We start from the raw sequence: 23,415 nt of genomic DNA, 5'->3' as shown, positions 1-23,415 counted from the left end.
TGTGTCGAAAGTGAATGGAATGCGTGATGTGCGGAGAACATTTTTTGCTCCGCTGCTTATTAAGCCAGTGGCCTGGAAATGCTAGTGAATCGTGCTCATTACCACGCACCTCTGGACATTTCAAATGACGGTGTTTGCGTGATTGCTTCGCGACCATAGTTTTCCAGCAACTCACGTCTCTTAAATGTTCGTAGCGAATAGGTAAATCAATCACTAAAGTTAACAATGAGTTATCGCAATATACAACCGCCTTGGGCGGGGATTAACTAAGTCCATATAGCTCCGGCATCTTTCCTCTTGTTTCGTAATTTTAGGTTCCGCAATGAGTATGCGGGGCGGTACGCACTGATCAGATATCTTTGCTCCCAGCCCGATCAACGTACGGGGTTTCGGCGGCTTTATGATGATTGTGTAGTTCATGGCACCTTCTCTTCAACTTCCCTTTTTAGAACTACCGGTAGGCAAACGGAAAAAAAGCAGCGTTGGAAGTCGTTCATTGGTATAAAAATTAACTGCCAGTTGAAGATAATCCTTCACAGAGGCAGTCGTTTGGCTGTTTTCAGAGATGTATACATGGAAGCCACTGCAGTATTACATTGCTCGTCTATCGACAAAAAATCCCTTGGGTACATATTTCCTTACGTGCTTTGAATGTGTAAGCATGATAGGTGTAACGATTTCGCTTCTGTTGTAATCTTTTTTAACCAAGTTAGAGAGCCTCAGCGCGGTTAACGCTCCGTTTTGATTTTGATTTTGGATTGTACACTTCAAAACCTCTCCAACGATGTATGACAACGTCAGCTGTTAATCACAGTTAACTAATTTATGGCGGTTAGTAATAATGACCTGCAGTTAGTGGTGCAGCCGTAATCTATACAAGATATCCAATAATATATGACCATGTCATTATACGAAGTTCAGTTTTTAATCACATGTAGCTAAATTAATCGTAATTATGACCTCATATATATGCAAAGCAAATATTTTCAGTATGAGCTCTGGAATCATAATGACCCGGTGCCTTAGTATGAAATTAAATTTTCTTCGGAAATAGTAATTAGCGATAATGGACTGAAACGTATAATTATTTCCGTGCAAATAAGCTCGACATGGGCTATCCAGCAATATATGACAACGATGAAGCTTAAAGCTGAATTTATTCACAATTAATTAATAAGCGGTCATTGAAATATTAAAACCTACAGTTCGTGCAGCGCAATTATATTCTGCGTATGCGATCCAATGATTTAACACTTGTGGCTAATACAGTCGAGATAAGTTACAAAGTTAGTGCGGACATATTCTGTACAGGCATCGCAAAGATGGCGCGCATGAGCCAATGCTATGCGTTTATAAGCTGCCTTATACTCTGCGGCGTAGTTCCCCTGCGCAAACTTGGCGAAACACACCACGAATATACCCAGTCGTTAGTGTAAGAAGGAATGATTCAACTGGGACACCTCTGGAAGGGATAATCGCTGTAGAATTTATTTTCTCAGTCATTACAACGAAACATACAATGTACAACAAAGAAAATACTAAAAGGTCTGTTGCGAGGCTACACCAGCAAGCTGTGGCAGCTTGCAGGCCTAGAGATTGCTGCTGATGTTTTTCACCGTGTACAACAGGTAACGATAGATATAAAAGCTGGGCCAAATCAATAAAACATGATAAAGATTGAGGGGTTCAATTCCAGCTTGAACTGCAACAAGCCTAGCAGAACTCCCAAACTACGACTAAGGGCAAGACACTTGCTAATAACAAGACTAAATATCATTTTTGCCTGTACTTCGCATGTACGATACTTAACGAATGCTTCATTTTTTAAATCCATGTTTTGTTTTATATGCTTGATCATTTTTCTTGCTTTCTTCTTGGGTAACCTTCTTGTATTTGCTTGAGTGCGGGTGCCCGCGGAGGTGTTTGTCGTGTACTAGAGTCCGGCTTTGTGCTGGAACAGAGCCCCCAAGTGGGTCACCAATGATGACACGCGTAATTTTGGCGTGAGACACAATGTCAACTATCTCCTGCGTCCTCATCGGCATGATTGGCTTCTTAGTTTGCACACTGTCAGGCTCGCTGTTATTCGTTTCCGATGCGTGTTGGGTAGCAGCTGTCGTCGCCAGTTTGAACCTTTCACGGGCTACCTCGTCCACGATCTCTGCAAGGCCAAAGATAAACATCAGTTTAAATCGCCAATCCACTCCGAATTGTCATTTTATGTTCAGATTCGTCCATGTGCTACGCGATGTCAGTGCACGTTTAAGAACCCCAGGTGGTCGAAACTTCCCGAGTCCTCCACTACGGCGTCTCTCATAGCTTGAGTCGTTTTGGGACGTTAAACAAAAAAAAAAAAAAAAAAAAAAAAAAAAAAACAGGACAAATCAAACCAACAATGCCTGATTTGAAATCAACGACTCATTAAACAAAGGACAGCGACAATGGTTACAAAATACTTTCAATGATAGCGGTCTATCCTTTGCTGAGCTTTTGATTTGCTCCTCGCGAATATAAAGTGGGATAGGCTAGAGACATCTTTGCGAATCTGACATTAAAGCACCCGCAAAAAGGAAAAAAAAAAGTAAATGCAAATCAGGTGGATAACGTCGTTTTCTTCCGCACTCTAATAATGCCCAATTTCTTTCCTCAACTCTCTCCCAATTTCGGAACGTACTCACCCGTATTACCAAACTGTAAACTGTATAGGGCACGTGCACCACTTAACAGGAAATAAGATATTAGTGAAGACGGGTAACACCACAATTAGAAGCCTTAAGTATTGCTGCCTAAGTGGAGCGCTTGGTTTGTGCTAAGCTATACAAAGCGCTTGGCAGAAGTCTAAATCTTGATTCTGCATATACTTTTTCAGTTTGTTAAACCTTATGCCACGCAAATTATTGGTCATTTGCCTTTTTGCGCGATTCCTTTTAGGTAGCGGTTGGTGACGCGTTTTGGCAAAAAATTGTTTTTTTAACTCAAAAATTTTTTTTTTCACATCCTTCACCGGCGCACAGATAGGTAATTTATAAAGTTTCCACAGAGTGTCGTTAACGTTTTGGTTGCATCCCGGTGTTTCTTTCAACAAATATCGTCAATTAAAAACTATGAGCCACACTCTTTTTTTATTAACGCAATCATGGCTAAATAAAACGTGTTTTTTCTTTCATGGACGTTCCGCACAGATCGGCAGCAAATCGAAGGAGTTCTGGTGACCGCACTGTCCCGAACTCCACCCTAGAACAGAGAGCTACGCCCTGATTCCCGCCATCCGCTGATCAGCCAAAATGTTTGGTTCGGGTTGTGAGACACGGCCTCGTCGCCCAGTTCTTTGCTGCTCGGAATTCGCATTGACAGCTGCCGAGTCGGAAGTCTGCCACCGTTTCAGCCTCACCCCGTCCACTCTGCTTCCGCGCGCCGACAGTCGTGACAGCCCCGCAATTCGGGGTGGTGCCTTTATGTGCGCTGTGCGCGGGTCGCTGGCGGCCGGGACACAACTCACATTTTTTTGGTATTAATCGCCGTTTTACTTTCTGGGCCACGCATTGTGCGGCGGTCACTGAGCGGTGGGAGGCTTTCTAAATATTTGTCTGCTTTTATTTCTAAACGTGACCGCCATGTCACCTGTGTTTATTGCCCCAGTACGTGACTGCTAGTACGAGACTCCTGAAATGGGCGGATGCCTTAGCGGCCAAGAGGACAAATAATCCGGGACGACCAGTTCTTTTGCCCCTCAGATATATCGAGCGAAGCAAATATATTGCGCCGCAAAAAAAAATAATAATAAATAAATTTTTGTGGTGGATCATTGGCAACTTATCGCAGCCTGAGGTTTCTTCAAAATCGATGCAATACCATTTACGTTTGCTTGTTTTTTTTCCCGCTAAGTTGATCAGGCTACAATCTAACCACTTCAGAGCCATTATTACTCCCACTAATATTTCGGCTCTAATTCCGTAAAAACTGAAAAACACTCACGCTTCACTGCAATGACGCTGTCGAACAGCAAAAATATCCATAACTTAAAGCTCTGCTTGTCAAGAAACCTTGAACCCTCACTCGAATTGAACCAATAGTGAGATAGTCCACGTGAACATGTGATTAGTAAGTCATGATGCTTTGCGAATTTAAAAAGAACACTTTCTGTCCGCTTAGCAACGAAAAGCAACTTCATTGATGCTCGGGAACTCGTAAAATTATTATTAGTATTAGTATTTTTAGTATTACTATTATTACGAACTTATTAGTATTATTCAACCGCAATTATATAGTCTGCAAAAAAAAGCAATTCATAATAAAAAAACAAACGCTAAAGTAAAGAGAACCCTACAGCCCTTGGTGAATTTTAATTTAGAATTAGCGTTGATAGCCTGCTTTTGGCATGTGTCTTAAAAAAATAGTCACTCAGAAATTATATTTCCAGATAATTGTAGGGTACGTCCCGTAATATTGTTTCATTTTCTGGGAGCAAGAACAAGCTAACCCTTAAATCACTTTAGCCCCACACCGGACCTAAATTAAAGGCATCGAAGCCGTTTGCAGGCCATAATAATAGTGCGCAAATTTTGAAGCCTCCTCTATAATGCATATTGGCAGCCAGTATCCAGAATCAAACTGAGCACCTAGCAGTTCCTCAAAATTTAGAATTACACTACAACGCCGTTGTAAGCCGATGGCGCATTACCATTCTCTGGGGGTGGTACGCCCATCGGAGTTTCCTGCATTAGAAAACAGAATACATCGCTTTCATTTGAGACACTAATAATTATGAAGCAAAATGTGAATAATATGTCACTAAGGTCTTCAGGATGTTTAAGGACGCATTAGCCGTAAACTTAACGCCACGGATACATAACATCTGTTTTTTTTTTTTACTCCAAAAACACTAATCTTGGATCACTTACAGGGCAAAAATGATGTGTATCCATGTATAATATATTCAGACTAAGAGATAGTTGGCCTTTAGAAATATAGCTTAGCACGCCGAGGCATCGAGCGCTGAATTATGCAGTGACATTCAGAGCACTACAGACGCATTGCTTAAGTGAAGTACTCCACCATTGAACTTCAGCTGGGCGAGCCAAACAAACGTTTTTTTTTTTGTCTCACAGGCAGCCGCTTGCGACAGATACGTGACACTACTTTGCAAATGACCTTTGAAATATGGCGCTATACTTACCACGCGCAATACTTACCCTGCATGCAACTGGTGCAAACCCATCTGCTCAGGAGGTGAAGTTGGAAGCACTTAATTTGCGTTCACAAAAACGTGGCACTTGAATTGATCATGTTCAGTGGTGCGCAGTGAAGTAAATTTGATTGAAAACCAATGAAGCTTTGACTGACAATGGCCTTGTTGCTGTACGCAGCATCATTATTGTAAATAGCCGGACCTCTATTGGGTATCCATGCCGCTGGTATTTTTATAGGTATTTTGTGCGAATACTGGCAAGGTACCAATGGTGAGGTGAATATATTCGGCACTAGCTGGCCCTGGGTGAATAAAAGATATGGCACGAAGTAAAGGAATTTGTTAAGAGCTACAAATTCCGTCGTGATCCTTCATGCCCCAACTGCCCTTCCCCTTATATCAACCTTTCACACTGCCTATTTTCATGTCCGGTTGCATTGCAATCGGGATTCTTTCCCACCTCCTCTCATACTATCTGGACCTGGGTGGACTGGCTTGGTGCCGAGGGTGAAGAAGAACAGCGTTTGTTCGTCCAGCAGGCCATCGATTTATTAGGCGCCTAAGTGTTACGCCTCGGTAATGTCTTTTACTACTACTACTAATCGGCACACCCGCTCACATCTCGTTGCTAATTACTGTAAAGCGCGCAATAGTGTTTTCTTTCATTCGACAACTCGTGAATCCCTTGTAATCTAAGCGCGACTCCTCTGTAATTTGCATGATATTTAAAAACGCACACACCATCAGGCATAACATCGTGGACTCTTCGCTGTCCCGTAAGAGGCAGGGCTGCAAGCAGACAGGAAAAAAAAAAAGAACGTTCAGCGCCCATGGTGCTAAACGCGGGATTGATTCTTTCTTTCATTCTAAAACAGCGCAAAAGAACAGGGACGAGAGAACGAAACGTACAACACGAGCGCTGACTTGTACGTTTCGTTCTCTCGTCCCTGTTCTTTTGCGCTGTTTTAGAATGTATACATACCAACTCGCCCACGCTTCTATTTTGGTGGGATTGATATCACACACGTTTAGCTTCCTCCCCTGTATTTCACAACTTTCCGTCTAGTCGTCTAGTCACATGCAGTTATAAAAAGCCCCCTTTTTTGGTTGTGCTTGTGCCAACCTGTTGCTGTTTAGGCAAATGCCCTTCGGAGGCAGGAGATGACTCAAATGTATCAAAGCAGCACACCGTTTTCGTCCCCCTCCCCCCCCCCCCCCTTTTCCCCGATGCCGGATACTGCATCTCGAGCAGATCATATCAGCAAGATTTAGCTTATTTTCCCACGAAGAGAGATATTTTCGGCCCTGTCTTTTAATAAAAGCAACTTGTTTGATCTATTGACGTTACTACTGACATATCAACTTTTCAAGCCAATCTCCTATCCTATTTATAATCCAGGAACACGTAATGACAGGTTTTTATTCTTTCAGTCAATATTTTAGTGCCATCGTGCGTGTTTGCGTGCATACGCATCCGCCGTTACTTGTTTTCAGGTGTAACACTGTTGTAATTTTTCATAACTTCCGGTATTGCATTTCAATCTTTCCAAATAACTGTAATTGCGCGTTTCTCGTGGTGCATATTTTGTTGTGTTATGGAAGACCTTCTTACTTCCCATCTCCGTTTTAACAAGTTGTTGCTGCTTATTCCAATTTCTGCTCCCAGATATTTCTGTTATTATATTGTATATGCAGTGTGTTTTCTTTGATGCCTGTCCAGATGCGTAAGAGGGCCCTTAGAGTATCTGAAATAATAAATAAGACCAAGTTTTGGGACAGAATGAAGTTCCAGTACTTGCACAGAGGGATCATGCAGCTTCAGGGAACATCTTGTGAGCAGGAAAATGTTTCTCCAGATCCTAAGAGAGCATTACCATGGCTTCTCCAGCCAGTACAGTTTTTCAGCATCCGTAATAGAATAAACAGCAGCCCCCAGTCTTAACACAAGGAAGTAGGAACGCATGAAATAGTAAGGTTAGTCTAAGCACCACCGCAGCCGCACACTGCCATGCATTAAAAGAAGGGCACCGAACATTGAGGCTGGAGGTCGCACATAATGTGTTAAGGATGCATCATTTTAAAACACAATTGATTAGAGGCATACCAATTTGACCAATTATCCAATTTAAAGTACAACACCGCTACAGTATTTGTCTACGAAGTGCTGCCCAATTATATGATTTATGAAGGCAGTATTGATTCTGGGAGGAGTATAAATATAATAGCAATTGCTCAGTTTAGGCGGTCCTCGATTTTGAATTAGCTAACAAGAGCATTCCTAGTTTCCTGATTGGCGCGAATCTAGAAATAAGTATTCGATCTCGACACGCAGGCTAATTCGATGCACTGAGAAAGAAAGCCTGAAAAAAATTTCTGGTGGTTTCGAGAAGAGATGAGCAATGCTATAGTGAAAGCAATATTGTCACCTAACTTTTAGAAAAAGAAGGTGTACAAATAATCCTGAAAACAGAATAAGTGCATTACAGAAAAGGATCGCTGAGGCGTGAAGCGTGGTACACCTGCTGGCCGTTCCGAAAGAAACTGACGGCAATAAGGGGTTCATTATTTGTGGAGGGCGCGTAAAGGAGAAACGAGGGCGAAAAGGCGACCACGCCGACTCTGCCCGGCCAAAGCCGTTCCATTTCACGGTCGACTAGGCGCGCTTGGCCTTCTCTCGCGCGGCTCGAAATCAAAGCACCGAGGCTAGCGTAGCTTGATCGCAGTTCGACCTTGTTTCCGCCAGTGACTGAGTTACTGCTTTTATATGCGTCCTGTTCTCTGACTTTGATACTCTCGCCTTGCTGCACTGATTCGTAGTGGGAATGTTTGGCCTCCGCTTTTTTGCGTCCTGTACAGCCGCTGACCATACCGTTATACATCAGAATATCTTGTAAAACACGCTATGTTCTAACCTCTATTTGAAAAGGGAACGTACTCGACAATTGTTTTATCAACATTTAATCATTTCCAATGTCTACACAGGAACAGTCATTTTCCGCTGTTTAGAAGTCCACCAAGTGTTTTACAAGAACGCGAAGGTGGGCTAAATAAGGTAAGGGATGAACCATGGATGCAGAGCCATGCTATAAATTGTATTGCATGACATTTATACAACGCCTCATTGGAAAAATAATCAAGCTTTGAAGCTTTGAAGAAATGATTGTGCTAATAAAAAAAAAGTACAACGTCGCAGGGCTGTTTAGTCATGAACATAATCTGCAGCTATTGTTATTTTCGCCCCACGATATGTCAGTATTATCAATGACTAATGATCATACATCTTAAATACCGGCTTCAGGAATAAGTTGCTAATTCAGGAATTGTAGGTCACCTTCAGAATGACTTGCTGGATTTTTTTTTCGCCAAGGTTCCATTTACGAAGCTTTAGTAACCGCCCCAAAAGAGAGCAAACACGACGTATTCGGGTGCATCTCTGGCCCAGTGCAGACACAAAGTGCCGTCGAAGGTAAGCCAATGGTTAAAAGAAATGTAATTAGTATTTCTAAGTTTATCATTATTTCAGGATGAAAACATGTCCTTGTGTCTCTCAACAGAACCCAACTGGTTTCTCTAGCCAAATATTCTCCGTACTTTTTTTTTTTTTGTAAGACTGGTTACATTTCCTTTGGACTACCGACGTGTTCTTTGCTTGTTTGATTATTTCCACTCACACTACCCAACTTACTAGAAACTACAGCAGCTGCGTGCAACATTCAAAGGGTCGGGCTAGTGAAGATGAGTGCTCAGGCACGGCCGAAGAGGCGGAGTTTGGTGCTGTGTTGATGAGGTGACCATCTTGTTCTGGTACTAGGCAGAGCCAGTAACGCAGAGTCGGGGGCTCTACCCAAACCGATTTGAAAAGTCGTCTCATGGCAGTCAGAGTGTGAATTCTCCTGATGCCAAGAAATCATACGTGCGTGGGCACTCCTGCTGATCTCTGCTCCGCAAGCGTTCACTGGCAAAGGGCAGCCGGTTAGTGAATGTGTCCCGGAAAGTTCTCCGAGGACGATTGTCCTTAAACAGCGACTGACTATATTAATGAGGTCGCTACTTGCATGCCCAAATAATATTCCCACTTGCTTACCAGAAATGTGTCCAATTCGTGATCCTAAGGGAGATAGAAATAACAATGATTCAACAGTCAGCGGCAACAAAGCTCTTTAGTCTTCCCAAAATGCATTCTTTTCCTGTTTTTTATGTTAACATTTTTTATTCAAACAAACCGTCTTTTCTTGTCGAATCTGTTATTGCTACTGTATTCTGCTCTGCAGGAATAAAGCAGCGTTTTATCAATGCCCGTGGCGTTTTATTCATCGGGTTATAGTATGACTTTATTGATCGTGTTATGCTATGGCTCACAGATCCAACTCAGAAGTCGCAGGCTTCAAGGTTGTTTACTGTTCTTTTATATGCACACTTTTTACTATTCTTTCTTAACTCCAAAATATGTTTTACTGCAGCATATAAGCTCCTTGCTAGCTGGGAAAGGGATGAGGCCCAAATCTGCAAACCTAAAAAGGCAGAAACGTACAAACCACGAAACTTGTGCGTAATGTGAGGGAGCTTAGTTGCGACGGCAACCTTTTGGTTGGCGTTGCCGAAGTTAGGTACATTTTTCCGCATGAACTAGGCTAAGTAGCAATGGCGCTGCAAGGTGCGAATGACATGAGAAACGATCTATTTTTCTCGGATGCAACGCGTGTCATTCTGGGTGATAGAAAACCTCTATATGGTAGAAACGTTAACTTACAATAGCACTGTCGTAGTACTCCTCTTCTTTGTCGCAGCTACCGTTGTCAACATTCAGCTGCTCAAAGGAGTCCAAGAGAAAAGTTTGCGAATGATATAATAAAGAAGTCATTCTTATTTTCGCTAAAAGGGTTACCGAGTTCTCCCATACTACACACTGGAATACTACTCGTACTACGTGGCGCATTTAGCCCGAATGTGTTCATTTCTACATGGAGAAGTAAATTAAGCTAGCCCTGTGGCCATTTTATATGAGGGAATTACCTATCACGAAGAATTAAAATTAGTAGAAAAAATTTCAGATGCGAAGCGCGTCGCTCCGTCTCTTCCCTTGTGTTAACCTGATTTTCGCGTTAACCTGCGTTTGCTCGAGAATGCACCAACTACCCCAGCAGCCGTTTTATATCAGAACAAAAAAAGATGAAGGTAAGAACGAAGCAATAAAAAGCGACTTCTTATGCCATTTAAATATAGTGTTTTATGTTTAGAGTAATCGTTTAGAGCAAACACTAATTACTCACAAAAAGTAGGGCTTCTCAAAAATAAATCTCTTCATTGCTGTATGCCCGCCTGTGTTGTGGCGCTCTCATCTCTCCTGTCACGGATACCACTTCGCGCAATCATTTGAGCAAGTTTGTAAAATCAAGTCCCCACTTTATATTAAAAAATTGACATTCTGAGCGAGAAAGCACACATATGTAAGGCAAATTACTTCAAAAAATAATAAATGCATTTCGAAAATGTATCTGCGATTTAAAGTGAACATGTTCGACCACATAAATATTCCCGAACCTCTACTCTAGAAACAAAATATATAGCGTACTCGCTTTATTGAGAAGAAATGCCTGCGTTTGGGCACACTGGTTTCCGCAAATACTCCCCCTTTCTTATTCATCTTGCGGTGCACTGCGAGTTCTCTAATTGCCGCATATAATGCCCCAGTTATATACGTACCGAAAAAGAGAGAAAAAAAAAAGATAAGCGCCCATCACTGGGAAACTATCATAACGTTCTTGCTTTCATCGTTCGTACATATTACATATTGTTACCATTGAAGCAACTACTACACAGTGGACGCGATACTTGCCTTAGGTAGACATTCTTTTTCTCTTTCCGTTACGTTGCATCTTCCTGAGAAAGCGAAAAATAAACGGAATGAATGTTTTAACAGCCTTCTGCAATTTGAATTGATGGTTTCGTTTCGCGGGTTTAACGTCCCAAAGCAGCTTAGGCTGAGAGACGCATAGAGTTCCTCACACTAACTAGAGGGAAAGCTGAGGGCGCTGCACTTCAGCCTCCATGGGCGCGCTAAGAATCATGGGCCGGTGTGCTACTTGTTGCAGGACAATCGGTTTTTCTCGGGTACGTGGAGTGGCGTTACTGTGATGTTTCTTTTTCGTCATCATCATCATCTGAAGGAGCGTACATAGACCGCGAAAGCCATAGTAGCGAAGGCGCAAAAGCAGACGTCGCCAATAAATGGTTTCTGTTTCCCGAAATGCCACTAAAAACTTCCTTAAGTGATTGCACAACCATAAATATTTTCATAACGTTTTTTTATTTCAATGTTTGCCTATTAAGTGCGAAATATTGGTATTTGTGCTGCTCAAAACTAAGCCAATAGGAAAAAGAGCCATCGCTTATATTAGATAAATATCACACTCACATGTTGTTTCTCTCTCTTTTTGCAATTTATAGTCACAATATTCAATCTTAGGACATTATTTACGGTAGAACAACGTTTATCTTTACATTAGTTTTGGACAAAAGTTGTAGTTCTGCACTCGGTAGCTCTCCGGCCCATGATGGTTTGAGCGCCCATGGTGGCTGAACTGGCCGTCTGGAAACTCTATGTAAACTCCCATAGACGGCAGCACAGCTTTCCCTCTAGGTAAGAGTAAGAAACTCTATGGAGAGACGCCATAGTGGAGGACTCCGGAAATTTCGACCATCTGGGGTTCTTTACATGCACTGTTATCGCAAAGAACACGGGCGCCTGGCTTTTCGTCTCCATCTAAAAGCGGCCGCCGTGGCAGGAAGCGTGGCACACTATGCACTTATATCTGGCAGTATGACTGGAATCGGTAGAGTAAAATGACGTTACAACTTTCCGTACTCGATTCTCACGAGAAATTCCTGGGCTCCGATTCACTCTGCTCCGACGGTTTATTTTTATTTTATTGTAAAATCCTTACAAGCGGATGCACAGCTATTGCGCAGTTTTGCTAGGCCGGGTTTTATTAGTGCTTTCAAACTAAATAAACATGTCTTTTCCGTTCCTTCGTTTTAATTTTCTCTGATTGCTTATAAGAGTTACAAACGAGCCTGCAGGCGAAAACCGGTAGTTGACGCACTTTTACCGCGACGCATGCGCAGAACAGACTACTGCTCGCCGGCAAATGTTACAGGAGCTTCTAAACTTAGTGCCTCATTGTTTTTACCTTGAGAACGGCTTTAGACTTGAGATACAACTCACGCGGCAAAAAAAAAACAAAAACAAAAAAACCCCCTCACTTAGAGATCTAGATGGGACATGGAGAAAGCAAGCTAGTTTTCAGGTATCTCTCATGGCCCGCTCGCCTGCTATCCGGAAACCTGCCGTACATTATTCTGTTATTAATGCAGAGGGCGTTGTGAAACCTTGACGGAATTTGAATGTATGCTCGGATAGCACGAGCTTAAATGCTTATTAGCCGTTTGTTGTCGAACTGCGCACCCATATTTAACAGCCGCGGTGCAATGAATTTGATTTGAAGTATTTCTGTAAGAAGCCTTTGAGCAAACAGCGAATCTCTGCAGTAGGAAGGAAATACAACTTTACCATGGTCATTTATTCGAATGCCGATATAGAACGGGAAGAACTTTTCTTACACCCTGACCGTATGAAGTGTTTCCGAATGCACCAACTCAAACTCATGATTACAAGAGTTAAAGAATTAACAAGCAGCTAGGTATTACTAGGTGAAAGCATTTGCTGACGAATTCAAAATGAATGATTAAAAACCGATGTTACAGCAGGAAAGACTAAGTTCTTAAAGACAATTCAGGCCATTTAGGTGCCGAACATTCAATACATTATATTAAACGCGCGAGAGCAGATATATGACTTCCTTCCTGGGCAATGTTTTCCATAGGACGTTCAGTACAGAAAATTACTGCATGAGCTTAATTACGCAAAGTGTCATCATCATCATCATCATCATCATCATCATAAGCCTGATTATATCCACTGCAGGGCGAAGGCCTCTCCCATATTTCTCCACTTAACCCGGTTCTGTGCCAGCTGCATCCACTTGACCCCTGCGAACTTCTTAATCTCATCCGCCCACCTAACTTTCTGCCACCCCCTGCTACGCTTTCCTTCCCTTCGAATCCAGTTTGTTACCCTCAGCGACCATCGGTTATCCTCTCTTCGCACTACATGTCCTGCCCATGTCCATTTCTTCTTCTTAATTTCCACTAGAATGTCGGTAACCTGAGTTATTTCTCTGACCCACTCTGTACGCTTTCTATCTCTTAATGTTACCACTATCATTTTTCGTTCCATAGCCCTCTGGGTTGTCCTCAACTTGAGTAGAACTCTCTTGGTTAGCCTCCACGTTTCAGCCCCATAGGTGAGTACAGATGGCGGATGCAAAGTGCATTTGCTACTAACCACACACGACGTTGTTCACCAGTCTGAATGCCAGCGCGAACTTGTTCATGTAGGCGGCACCTGCGAAATCCTCTCTGTATCCGCCATCTCGGAGAATTTCAGCGATGCTCCTTCCGCGTGCTTCAGCCGAAGTGTGATGAGGAAAAGCTGCAAACGCTGTTAACGTTGCGCCGACGAGGATGAGGTGAAGAAGGAGCCGCCGGTTCTCCGCAAGAGGGCTGCAATAGGAAGAGAGCGCAGGCTGTAATCATTTTACAGAAGAGTATGCTTCTCTAATTATTGGGCATCGACCATCTATAATCATGGAGCTACAGACTTGGTGTGACCCAAAGCGCCGTTCTGCTCTACGTACCTTTAAAATACCTGTTTCGCTCGTACCGAGAAATGAAAATGCCTAGCACACCGCCAGCGAGAGTAAAGCACTATGAAATGAAGCAATATTGCTTAATCTAGGTGGTAAGGTTAGATAAGTGTGGATTTCAAGAAGGGCACTATTTGCTGACGACAATTGCTTGTAATGCAAGTATAATGCTTGTCGTTCCGGAGTTCCTCGATCTAAGGCTAGTAAAAGGTCACGCACGCAATTTCTGGGGTGACGCTTGTCATAACGAGCAATAATCTAATATCTTCGGTGACACTCTGCAACGATCGCCGAAGTCCACAAAATGCATTATTTTCCTTCTAAATGGGCACTCACTACTTGGCGTTCACGCAAACAGAAGCGAGCCAGACGTATAACAAATTTTCCTTCACCTCAGCTCCAATCATAGACCACCGCCTCTCCGCGGCAGCCACTGTTCCTTGTGAGGCAACCAAGAAGGCTGCAAGATGCCAGGGCAAGGGCAAATTGTTTAAAAATACGAAAGGATAATGGTGCTGGTCCAATATTAAGAAACAAATCAGCAAGGTGGAGAAAAATTTGAGATAAAGGAGAAATTACGTATTAGCCACCTGTCAAGCACAGATAGACAACAAAGTATAGCTATAAAGGTGTCACAAAAGCCTCACATCAAAATTATTGTGGTTACTTTGTTGCCTTATGACATATGTACTCCCCTTTAGAGGATTCCCCTAAAATACTCAAGGCCCGTTCACACTTGCGACTAGCAGCGGTCGCGCGACCGTTTTGGTCGAAAAGCTACAGTCGCAAATGGTCGCATCGGTCGAAAAGCGACTGCCGCGGGCCGATCGGGCACTGCTTGAATTTTCAGTCGCGCGACTACTAGTCGCAAACCATTTCACCAATCAGCGAGGTCCCAGAGTACTCGATCGGGCACCTTCTCAATGCAAGGAAAGAATACCCCTACCTTTTCAACAAACTGAACCCGGAATTCAAAGGCAGGGAGAAGGATATGGCCTTGGAGGAGATTGGAAAGATATTCGGACTATCCGGTAAGTACCATGAACTTTTGAGAAATGGGTTTTTCACGCAGGCGCAACATTTTATATTGACACCACGGTGATTGACACAGTCTATTCGTCGTTGGCGTTCTCCTGGAAACACGAGAGCGCGGCATGCGCACGGGCTCGCCTGAAAAAGTTGAAGTGTCTGGCAAGCGGCCGCTACCGACGTTCGCCCCAACTGTGCCTGACTAACGAGAAGGCGACAGTCGCAAGTGTGAACATCGGTAGTGGCGAGCTCCTCTCCTCTGTTCGCGCGACTGGTAGACGCGCGACCTCATCTAGTCGCAAGTGTGAATAGACCTTAAGGGCCTCCCACCTACTTACGTCTCGGCACACACGATTTTGCGGCCCATGCTCTCGAAGTTAGATGTTTCCTGACAATGAAAGCACCATTGACGCCCTTGCGTTCAGAACACGGCGGCTCATGGACACCTCAGAGCCACTTGAAAGCTAAGGGAGCGGTACTAAACTTTGGGATGTTGAAGGCGTTAGGTATGCATGATACTAGTGAGAATTATAAAGTGGCATTTTGTTTTTCTGTATCCACCCTGCTGTGTTTACGAGGATGTAGGTTTGAGGGAGGCCTTTATGCGTTCGCCAACCTTTTACATTCGAATGTGCTCGAACAGTGATGTTTGAGTGCAGTTGAAAATTAAACCTTGTAGAGAAGACAGCACTGTAATGGAGAAAACCAGCACTCAACCGAAAGGGACATGCTCAGCATACGTATTACAAATTTTGTGCAGCTAGTTTGCCCCACAATACAGCGAGGTATGATCTGCAAAGCGCTGGCGTAATCGCACAACTTTCAATATATTATTAAACAAAATTAGCTTGTTTATATTTTTGCTTTATTACATCATCTACACAAATACTATCATAAAGCATGCAACGAAATGTACAGCAAAGCCAGCACCGATCAATATTTATCAGTGGCCAATGCTTACAGGTAATGTAGGTTACAAATAAGAGCTCACGAGCGAACGTCTAGCAGAAAAACAATGTAATGCGACACCGATGGTGCCGTCCTTGCTGTTGCAAGGTGTATTTCTCCGAATTCGCATGCCGCGAGCTCGGTTTTATAAGCACCAAGCGCTTTGAGAGAAACGAAAACCGTGCATAAATGGTGTAACAAGAAAGCGCTGGCCGCCGGACTTACAAAACTGGAAAGCATTCTACCAAATAATATTGAATGACAAGCAACTAGAGTGCAAGATGAAAAATTCGAAACCACCCAATTTCAGAAAAGAGAGCTAAATTCGTGCCATTCGCGGGAGCACCAGCGCAGATAGCGGAACGGCAGCGACAAGAAATTGCTTCGATGCCTGTTTTGCAAGCCCCGCAATAAGGCCTGCAAAATCTCATTGTCAGTGCAACACAGTCATAGCTGGAGGGTGCGAAAAGTGTGTTGTAAAGTTTTAAAATTAAGTTATTTAATAAACTGTCTCGCCACTTTCATAGAAAAGTTATTAAAATATTTATTCTTTCTCTGTTGGTGCATAACATTCTAAATTGTAGGTTTTTATTTTCATTATTTAAGCGTTGTGCCCCGAAGATCGCGTGTGCCACTCAGATTTTCCAGCTAATCCGTCTAATTATTCATGCGAGACCGTGCATGGAACTTGGCAAGAAGCTGCTATCTGAAAGAGTTGTGCATGGTGTTTCCCCTGACAATCTCGTTCAGTTTCTGCAAGCGGTGGTAACCCTTTTTTCCGTGCCGCATAAGCAATCGCTTGAAGCAACAGCCCTCATGTCGCTCCGTCCGCCACTGAATCATTGTTTCGCGGGCCACGGACTAAAACGCTGGCCAAGAACGAAATGTTATGACCCGAGGTTGTTGCAACAGGAGGTGTTACACGAAGCAAAACACGCTCAGAAATCTATCGTGAGCTACATCAACTCAATTATGATGATGACTGATGCAAAGGGTTTGTGCGAGGGGCGATGTCACAGATTAAAGGGGCGGTGACAAGGTCGTTTGACGCATTGCCGTTCTATATTTCCGTGACGCTACTGATTAGGTTTTAATGCCTAGCGCGCAGCGCAGATTACGAAAAAAAAAAAACGCGTTAGAAATCGGAATCGAGAAGGTCCTCCCACGTAGAGCGACCGCCATTTTGAAATGCTCGTGTGACGTCACAAGACAATACTCTGCGGAGCGTCATCTCCAATGCTTCAATATCAAATGACACATTTCTCTTTCTTTTGTGGACGATAGGCACAGTGGTCATTCCTCATGCAGAAGCGCTTTTAATAAAGATGTTATCGCAAGAAAGCGATAATACACTAGCGAATGCTTTCTTCAGCAAGGCTCAAGGTCACAGCCAGTGCTGTACAGTTAGGTTGCTTAGCTTATCGACGCACTGATCTGTCGCATTACGCCGGCGGCGACAACAGCACGACCAACGGTCGCCTAACATCGTAGTGTTAGGTTTTCGGTCTCGCGACGCCAACGGAACTTGTCAGCGGACGGTCGCCCGATCTGCATTGGTCTCATCGGCGGAGCGAAACTTGACACCCGATGAGTTGAACAGCTGCGCTTGCCTGTAGCTTAACCGTTTTAGGAAAAGGGAAACAAGCGGCTACGCTTTACATGTTCCCCCTTCTCATCACCAATGACCTTGGCCACAAATGTTAGTCGGCACAAAGGAGGATATAAAAAACTGCTGGAGTGGAAGTTCCTTATGCCGGCCAATGGGCTGGGGTGAAGCCTGCGGCGGCCATCTTGTGGTGGGCAAGAAGTGGCCTGCCAAGCGCTTCGACGCGCTGTTCGCGGACGTTGCCAGTGTGTTTCAAGTGCCCAAAGGATTTTAAGTTGTGATGCAAATGTGGGCTACCAGCTGAGCAAGTCTTAATTAATTGCAAGTCTTAATTAAACGGTGAATTAACTGCTAATGAACTTTAGATTTTACACATCATCGAGTCACATGTCGTTAGATAGTACATGCCGAGTATAAGTGCACTGGCTTGACTTTATTCCTAATTAATTATGCTAGTTAGACAATTGTCTATAAATGTTAAAATTCATTGATTGGCTACAAGTCATATATCGTTAGATAGCTTATGCCGAGTACAAGTGCTCTAGACTAACTGCACGTCTTAATGAATTACCGCTAGTCACTTGTGATTAAACATGAATTGAATGCTATTCTTTCAAGTCATATATCGTGGTGTAGCTTATATTGAGTACAGTTGTAATAAACTAATACCATTGCAATTAGCAGTAAATAATTTGCGCAATTAGAGGTAAATAATTAAAACGTGCAGCTAGTCTAGTGCTGTTGGACTTGGCATAAGCTATCCAACGATATACGACTTGTAGCTATGGCATGCATTTTAATATTTATTCACAATTATGCAACTAGCAGTAATTAATTACCGCTGTAAGAATGGGGGGTTTATTCAGCGGATCAACAGGACTTGATCAGCAGGACTGGGCAGATCAGCTTCGAACACAGCGGCAGCGAACACAGGCAGATCCAGCACGCGCAGCGATCACGATGCTACTGTCTGGCATGTTCCTTGTGCACTTCTTCCTCTTCACAATTACCCGCGGGACGAAGAGGAGACATCCTGGCGACTTACGGCGTGAGCAAGACGGCAGGGTCGTAATAGGGTTTGAGGCGCTGGACGTGAACAATCTCGCGTCCGCGCCGGTGTAGATCATGGGACGGCGTAACAGGTTCCACCACATAATTAACCGGAGAGGTGCGCTCCAGAACACGGTATGGGCCATGATATTTAGCAAGAAATTTTGAAGACAGTCCAGGGGCATTGGAAGGTATCCATAGCCACACAAGAGCGCCAGACGAGAAGTGCGGTGTCGAGTGTTGGCTGTCATGGTTTGATTTATGGCGGTACTGGGTGTTAGCCGTGAATGCACGGGCGATTTGTCGACAGTCTTCCGCATGCTGGGCTGCTTGAGACGCAGGTGTATACTCTGATATGTCTGGCTGATACGGGAGTATGGTGTCGATTGTTGCAGAGGGGTGACGGCCGTAGAGGAGAAAAAAAAAAGAGAAGCCAGTAGTAGACTGCGTTGCGGTATTGTGTGCGTACGTGACATGCGGAAGGACGAGGTCCCAGTTTGAGTGGTTGGAGGAGACGTACATAGAGAGCATGTCGCCAAGGGTACGATTGAAACGCTCAGTGAGGCCATTAGTCTGGGGATGATAGGCGGAGGTGGTTCTATGAATAATGTTGCACTTGGTGAGCAAGGCGTTCACAACATCACTCAAGAAAACGCGTCCTTTGTCGCTGAGCAGCTCTCGAGGTGCGCCATGGCGAAGAACAAATCGCTGCAAAATGAAGGAAGCTACTTCTGACGCTGTGACAGATGGAAGTGCGGCGGTTTCTGCATACCTCGTCAGATGATCAACGTCTCCGATAGCCCAGCGGTTGCCGGCCGCAGTGTAGGGAAGCGGCCTGTACAAATCAATGCCGACGCGGTCGAAAGGACGTGGTGGGCTGGGTAACGGCAGCAACTCTCCAGCAGAACGTTGAGGAGATGGCTTGCGACGTTGACAGGCGAGGCATGAGCGAACGTACTTGAGTACAAAGGTGTACATACCCCGCCAGTAGTAACGCAGCCCGAGACGAGTGTATGTCTTGAAGACGCCCGCGTGACCGGATTGTGGGTCAGCGTGGAAATAGTCACAAATTTGCGAACGTAGCTGCCGGGGAATAACTAGCAACCACTTGCGGCCATCTGCACAGTAGTTGCGGCGGTAGAGGAGGTTATCACGAATGGCGAAGTGGGAAGCATGGCGGCGGAGAGCACGCGATGGAGAAGCAGCTGTAGGATTGGAGATAAAATCGAGGATAGAGTTTATCCAAGGATCTTGCCGCTGCACTGACGGCATGTCATTGATGTGAAGCGATGGCGGGGAATCGTCGGAAGGGGAAAGGCTCGCGACCTCAGCTGTAAGGGGGCAGCGGGAAAGTGCATCGGCATCGTGATGTTTGCGGCCAGAGCGGTAAACAACGCGGACATCATATTCCTGAAGGCGAAGAGCCCATCTTGCCAGTCTGCCGGACGGGTCTTTCAGTGAGGAAAGCCAGCAAAGCGCATGGTGGTCCGTCACTACGTCAAAAGGGCGACCATAGAGGTAAGGGCGGAATTTAGTAAGAGCCCAAATAATCGCTAAGCATTCTTTTTCAGTGACAGAGTAATTGGATTCAGCCTTCGTGAGTGTACGGCTAGCATATGCGACCACGTATTCAGTACAACCTGCTTTGCGCTGAGCGAGCACAGCGCCGAGACCAATACCACTGGCGTCTGTGTGGACCTCAGTAGGCGCTGTGAGGTCGAACTGACGTAGGACAGGCGGTGCCGTGAGGATATGTCGTAAAGCATTGAAGGCATCGTCGCACGCTGGTGACCACGACGAAAGGTCGGAACTGCCGGACAGAAGTTCTGTCAAGGGAGCAGTAATGGAAGCAAAATTCCTAATAAAGCAGCGAAAGTAAGAGCACAGCCCGAGGAAGCTACGTAGATATTTGATGGAAGTCGGTTTGGGAAAGGCTGTTACGGCACGAAGTTTGGCAGGGTCTGGAGATACACCTTCTTTGGAAACAAGGTGGCCGAGAATATTCAGCTGGCGGGCGGCAAAACGACATTTTTTTTTCAAATTCAGCTGCAGTCCGGCATTAGATAGGCATGTCAAAACGTGCTTCAGACGGTAGAGGTGTGTGTCAAAGTCACGAGAAAAGACGACAATGTCATCGAGGTAGCAGAGGCATGTCTTCCACTTTAGGCCACGCAAAATGGTGTCCATCATCCGCTCAAATGTTGCCGGAGCATTACAAAGGCCAAACGGCATAACTGTGAATTCGTACAAGCCGTCGGGAGTTACAAAGGCAGTTTTGGGGCGATCAGCCGCTTCCAAGGGGACTTTCCAGTACCCGGAACGTAAATCTAGGGAAGAAAAGAGTTCGGCGCCTTGCAAACAATCGAGAGCATCGTCGATGCGTGGGAGAGGATAGACGTCCTTTCTCGTGATCTTATTAAGGCGGCGATAATCGACACAGAAGCGGATAGAACCATTTTTATTTTTTACAAGGACAACAGGTGAGGCCCAAGGGCTGCTTGAGGGCTGAATCACGCCATTCTGGATCATTAGGTCGACTTGCTCTTCTATAGCCTGGCGTTCGGTTGCAGACACACGATAGGGGCGCTGTCGTAGTGGTGCGTGGGTGCCGGTGTCGATGCGATGAGTGACTGTAGAAGTTTGACCCAAAGAACTTTGATGAGAGTCGAAGGAGGAGCGAAAGTGATGTAGTAGGTTCAAAAGCTGAGTGCGCTGCTCTGGAGGAAGATCGGCATCGATGGAACGGAGGAACAAGTCTGTAGAGGGGGGAGCGGGCGCAGGTGAAGGGGGGCTGAGCGCAGTCACGGCACAGTTCGGCGCGTCGTCAGGTTCCTCAGAGATCAGAAGAGATGCGATTGGCTGGATACTTCCGAGGCATTCGCCATGGCGCAAAGCAGTAGGGGAGTTAAATGGGTTAGAGGCCCATAACATGGAAAAGCCAGCGGAAATAGCGAGCACTGCGTAGGGCAATGGAAGGCACTTGCGGCGCAGGAAAGTAGGGGCTGGTGTGAAGAGAATGGTGTCATCGCTAATAGACGCACAAGCGACACGAACAAGCACTGAAGAGCAGGGAGGAAGGTCGATATCTTCGGCGACGAGGGCTTCAGCACCGGAATTTGACTGATCAGCGTCTGGTAAGGCATCGGGCATAGTCGAGAACCCCACTTCAGCTCGAGCACAATCGATAATAGCAGCATGACGCGACAGGAAATCCCAGCCTAAAATTACAGCGTGCGAGCAACTTGGCAGCACGACGAACTCAATCGTATAAAGGGAATTTTGGATAACTACTCGAGCGGTGCACGCTGCTAAAGGCTTGATATGCTGAGCGCTGGCCGTTCGCAACGAAAGTCCCGCAATTGGCGTCTTCACTTTCTTTAAAGTGCGACATAGTTTTGCGTCCATTACCGAAGTCGCAGAACCAGTGTCAATTAGAGCCATGACAGCAACACCCTCGACGAAAACTTCAATTAGGTTTGTCGGCGACAGATGAGGACTTGGGAAGTTCGACTGGGTCGCAGTTCTCGCCTCAGGAACTGCGGCCTCTAGTTTTCCTCATGTGAAGCGTTCTGTCGACGTCGCATCGGAGAGATAGAGCGGCGTCGCGGCGACGGTGAACGGCGGTCGGAGATGGCTGAGCGGTCTGGGGAGAACTGAGGGCGGGCTGGGGGCTCAGTAGGCGCGGAATACTGAGGCGTCGGAGACCAGTATGCAGAACCATGAGTAGGTGGTGCCGACACCGGGAGACGGTTGCGGCAGTAACGAGAAATGTGTCCAGCAAGCCTGCAAGTGTAACAGATTGGCCGGTTATCCGTCGTGCGCCAGGGATTACGTGGTCTTGGAGCCGGTCGCATAAACTGCGCAGGTTCTCGCGCAGGCGCAGGAGGCGGCTGAACGTAGGCTGGTGGCGGTGGAGCATATGTAGGTGGCGGTCGGGCCGCAACAGCCGCATATGTTAACGGCGCTGTAACAGGCATGGGTTGAGGGGCTGGAGGAAGAGATTCAGCTACCTGTTCTTGAATAATGTGGCGCAAACTGGGAGCTAGGTGTGAGGAAGGTTCTTGATGGCAGGATATAAGGGAGAGCTGTCGAGCAACCTCTTCCCGAATGAAGCTCTTAATTTGTGGTAGGAGCGCAGAATGTTCACCTGCATCTGTCAGGCCAGCAAGGGAGTGCATGGTGTTCGCGCGAGTTATGGCCCTTTGTTTCCGCAGTTCATCATAACTTTGACACAGTGTGACCACTTGTGCGACGATGCGGATATCTCGAGCCGACAGCATCTGAAAGGCATCGTCATCGATGCCTTGCAGAATGTGCTTGATCTTCTCGGCCTCTGACATGTGTGGGTTAACGCGCTTGCACAGGTCGACGACGTCCTCGATATAGCTCGTGAAATTTTCGCCAACTTGCTGAGACCGCGTACGCAAGCGCTGTTCAGCGCGGAGTTTCCTCACAGCTGGTCGGCCGAAAACTTCAGAGAAGCTGGCTTTAAACGCGGACCATGATGGAATGTCCGCTTCATGGTTTCGAAACCATAGGTTTGCTACGCCGGTGAGATAGAAAATGACGTTGCTTAACTTTGTTTCCGCGTCCCATTTGTTGTAAAAGCTCACTCGTTCATAGGATGTGAGCCACTCCTCGACATCGTGGTCGTCAGTGCCGCTGAAGATGGCGGGGTCTCGCTGGCGGAGGGAGCCGGGACAGATGATGGCCGAGCCAACTTGTACGGCTTGGTGGTTGACGTCCTCAGGCATCGCAGGAGGTGGTAATGTACGGCTGCGGATTTCCAGGGCGAGAGGATAGATCTTGACCGGCAGCTCCAGCAAATG

General features: G+C 45.4%; 1 protein-coding gene across 1 annotated transcript; it reads right to left on the bottom strand.

Annotated features, from left to right (window-relative positions):
* Positions 1–1,470: 1,470 nt before the first annotated feature.
* On the bottom strand, positions 1,471–15,349 carry LOC146199997 (uncharacterized). The gene is made up of 8 exons (XM_084592250.1): positions 15,321–15,349; positions 13,593–13,810; positions 11,025–11,068; positions 9,939–9,995; positions 9,273–9,296; positions 5,930–5,977; positions 4,682–4,715; positions 1,471–2,161 (listed from the first exon to the last, which is right to left on the bottom strand). Exons 1-8 carry the CDS (start codon positions 15,347–15,349, stop codon positions 1,818–1,820), a joined length of 798 nt encoding a protein of 265 aa, XP_084448376.1. The 3' UTR covers positions 1,471–1,817.
* Between the last annotated feature and the right edge of the window lie 8,066 nt (positions 15,350–23,415).

Source organism: Amblyomma maculatum, chromosome 2, assembly GCF_055883805.1.
Source record: "Amblyomma maculatum isolate TAMU_Amacu chromosome 2, ASM5588380v1, whole genome shotgun sequence".
NCBI classification, from domain to species: Eukaryota; Metazoa; Arthropoda; class Arachnida; order Ixodida; family Ixodidae; genus Amblyomma; species Amblyomma maculatum.
The sequence above is the reverse complement of the archived record's forward strand: the minus strand, read 5'-3'. Positions and strand labels throughout refer to the sequence as shown.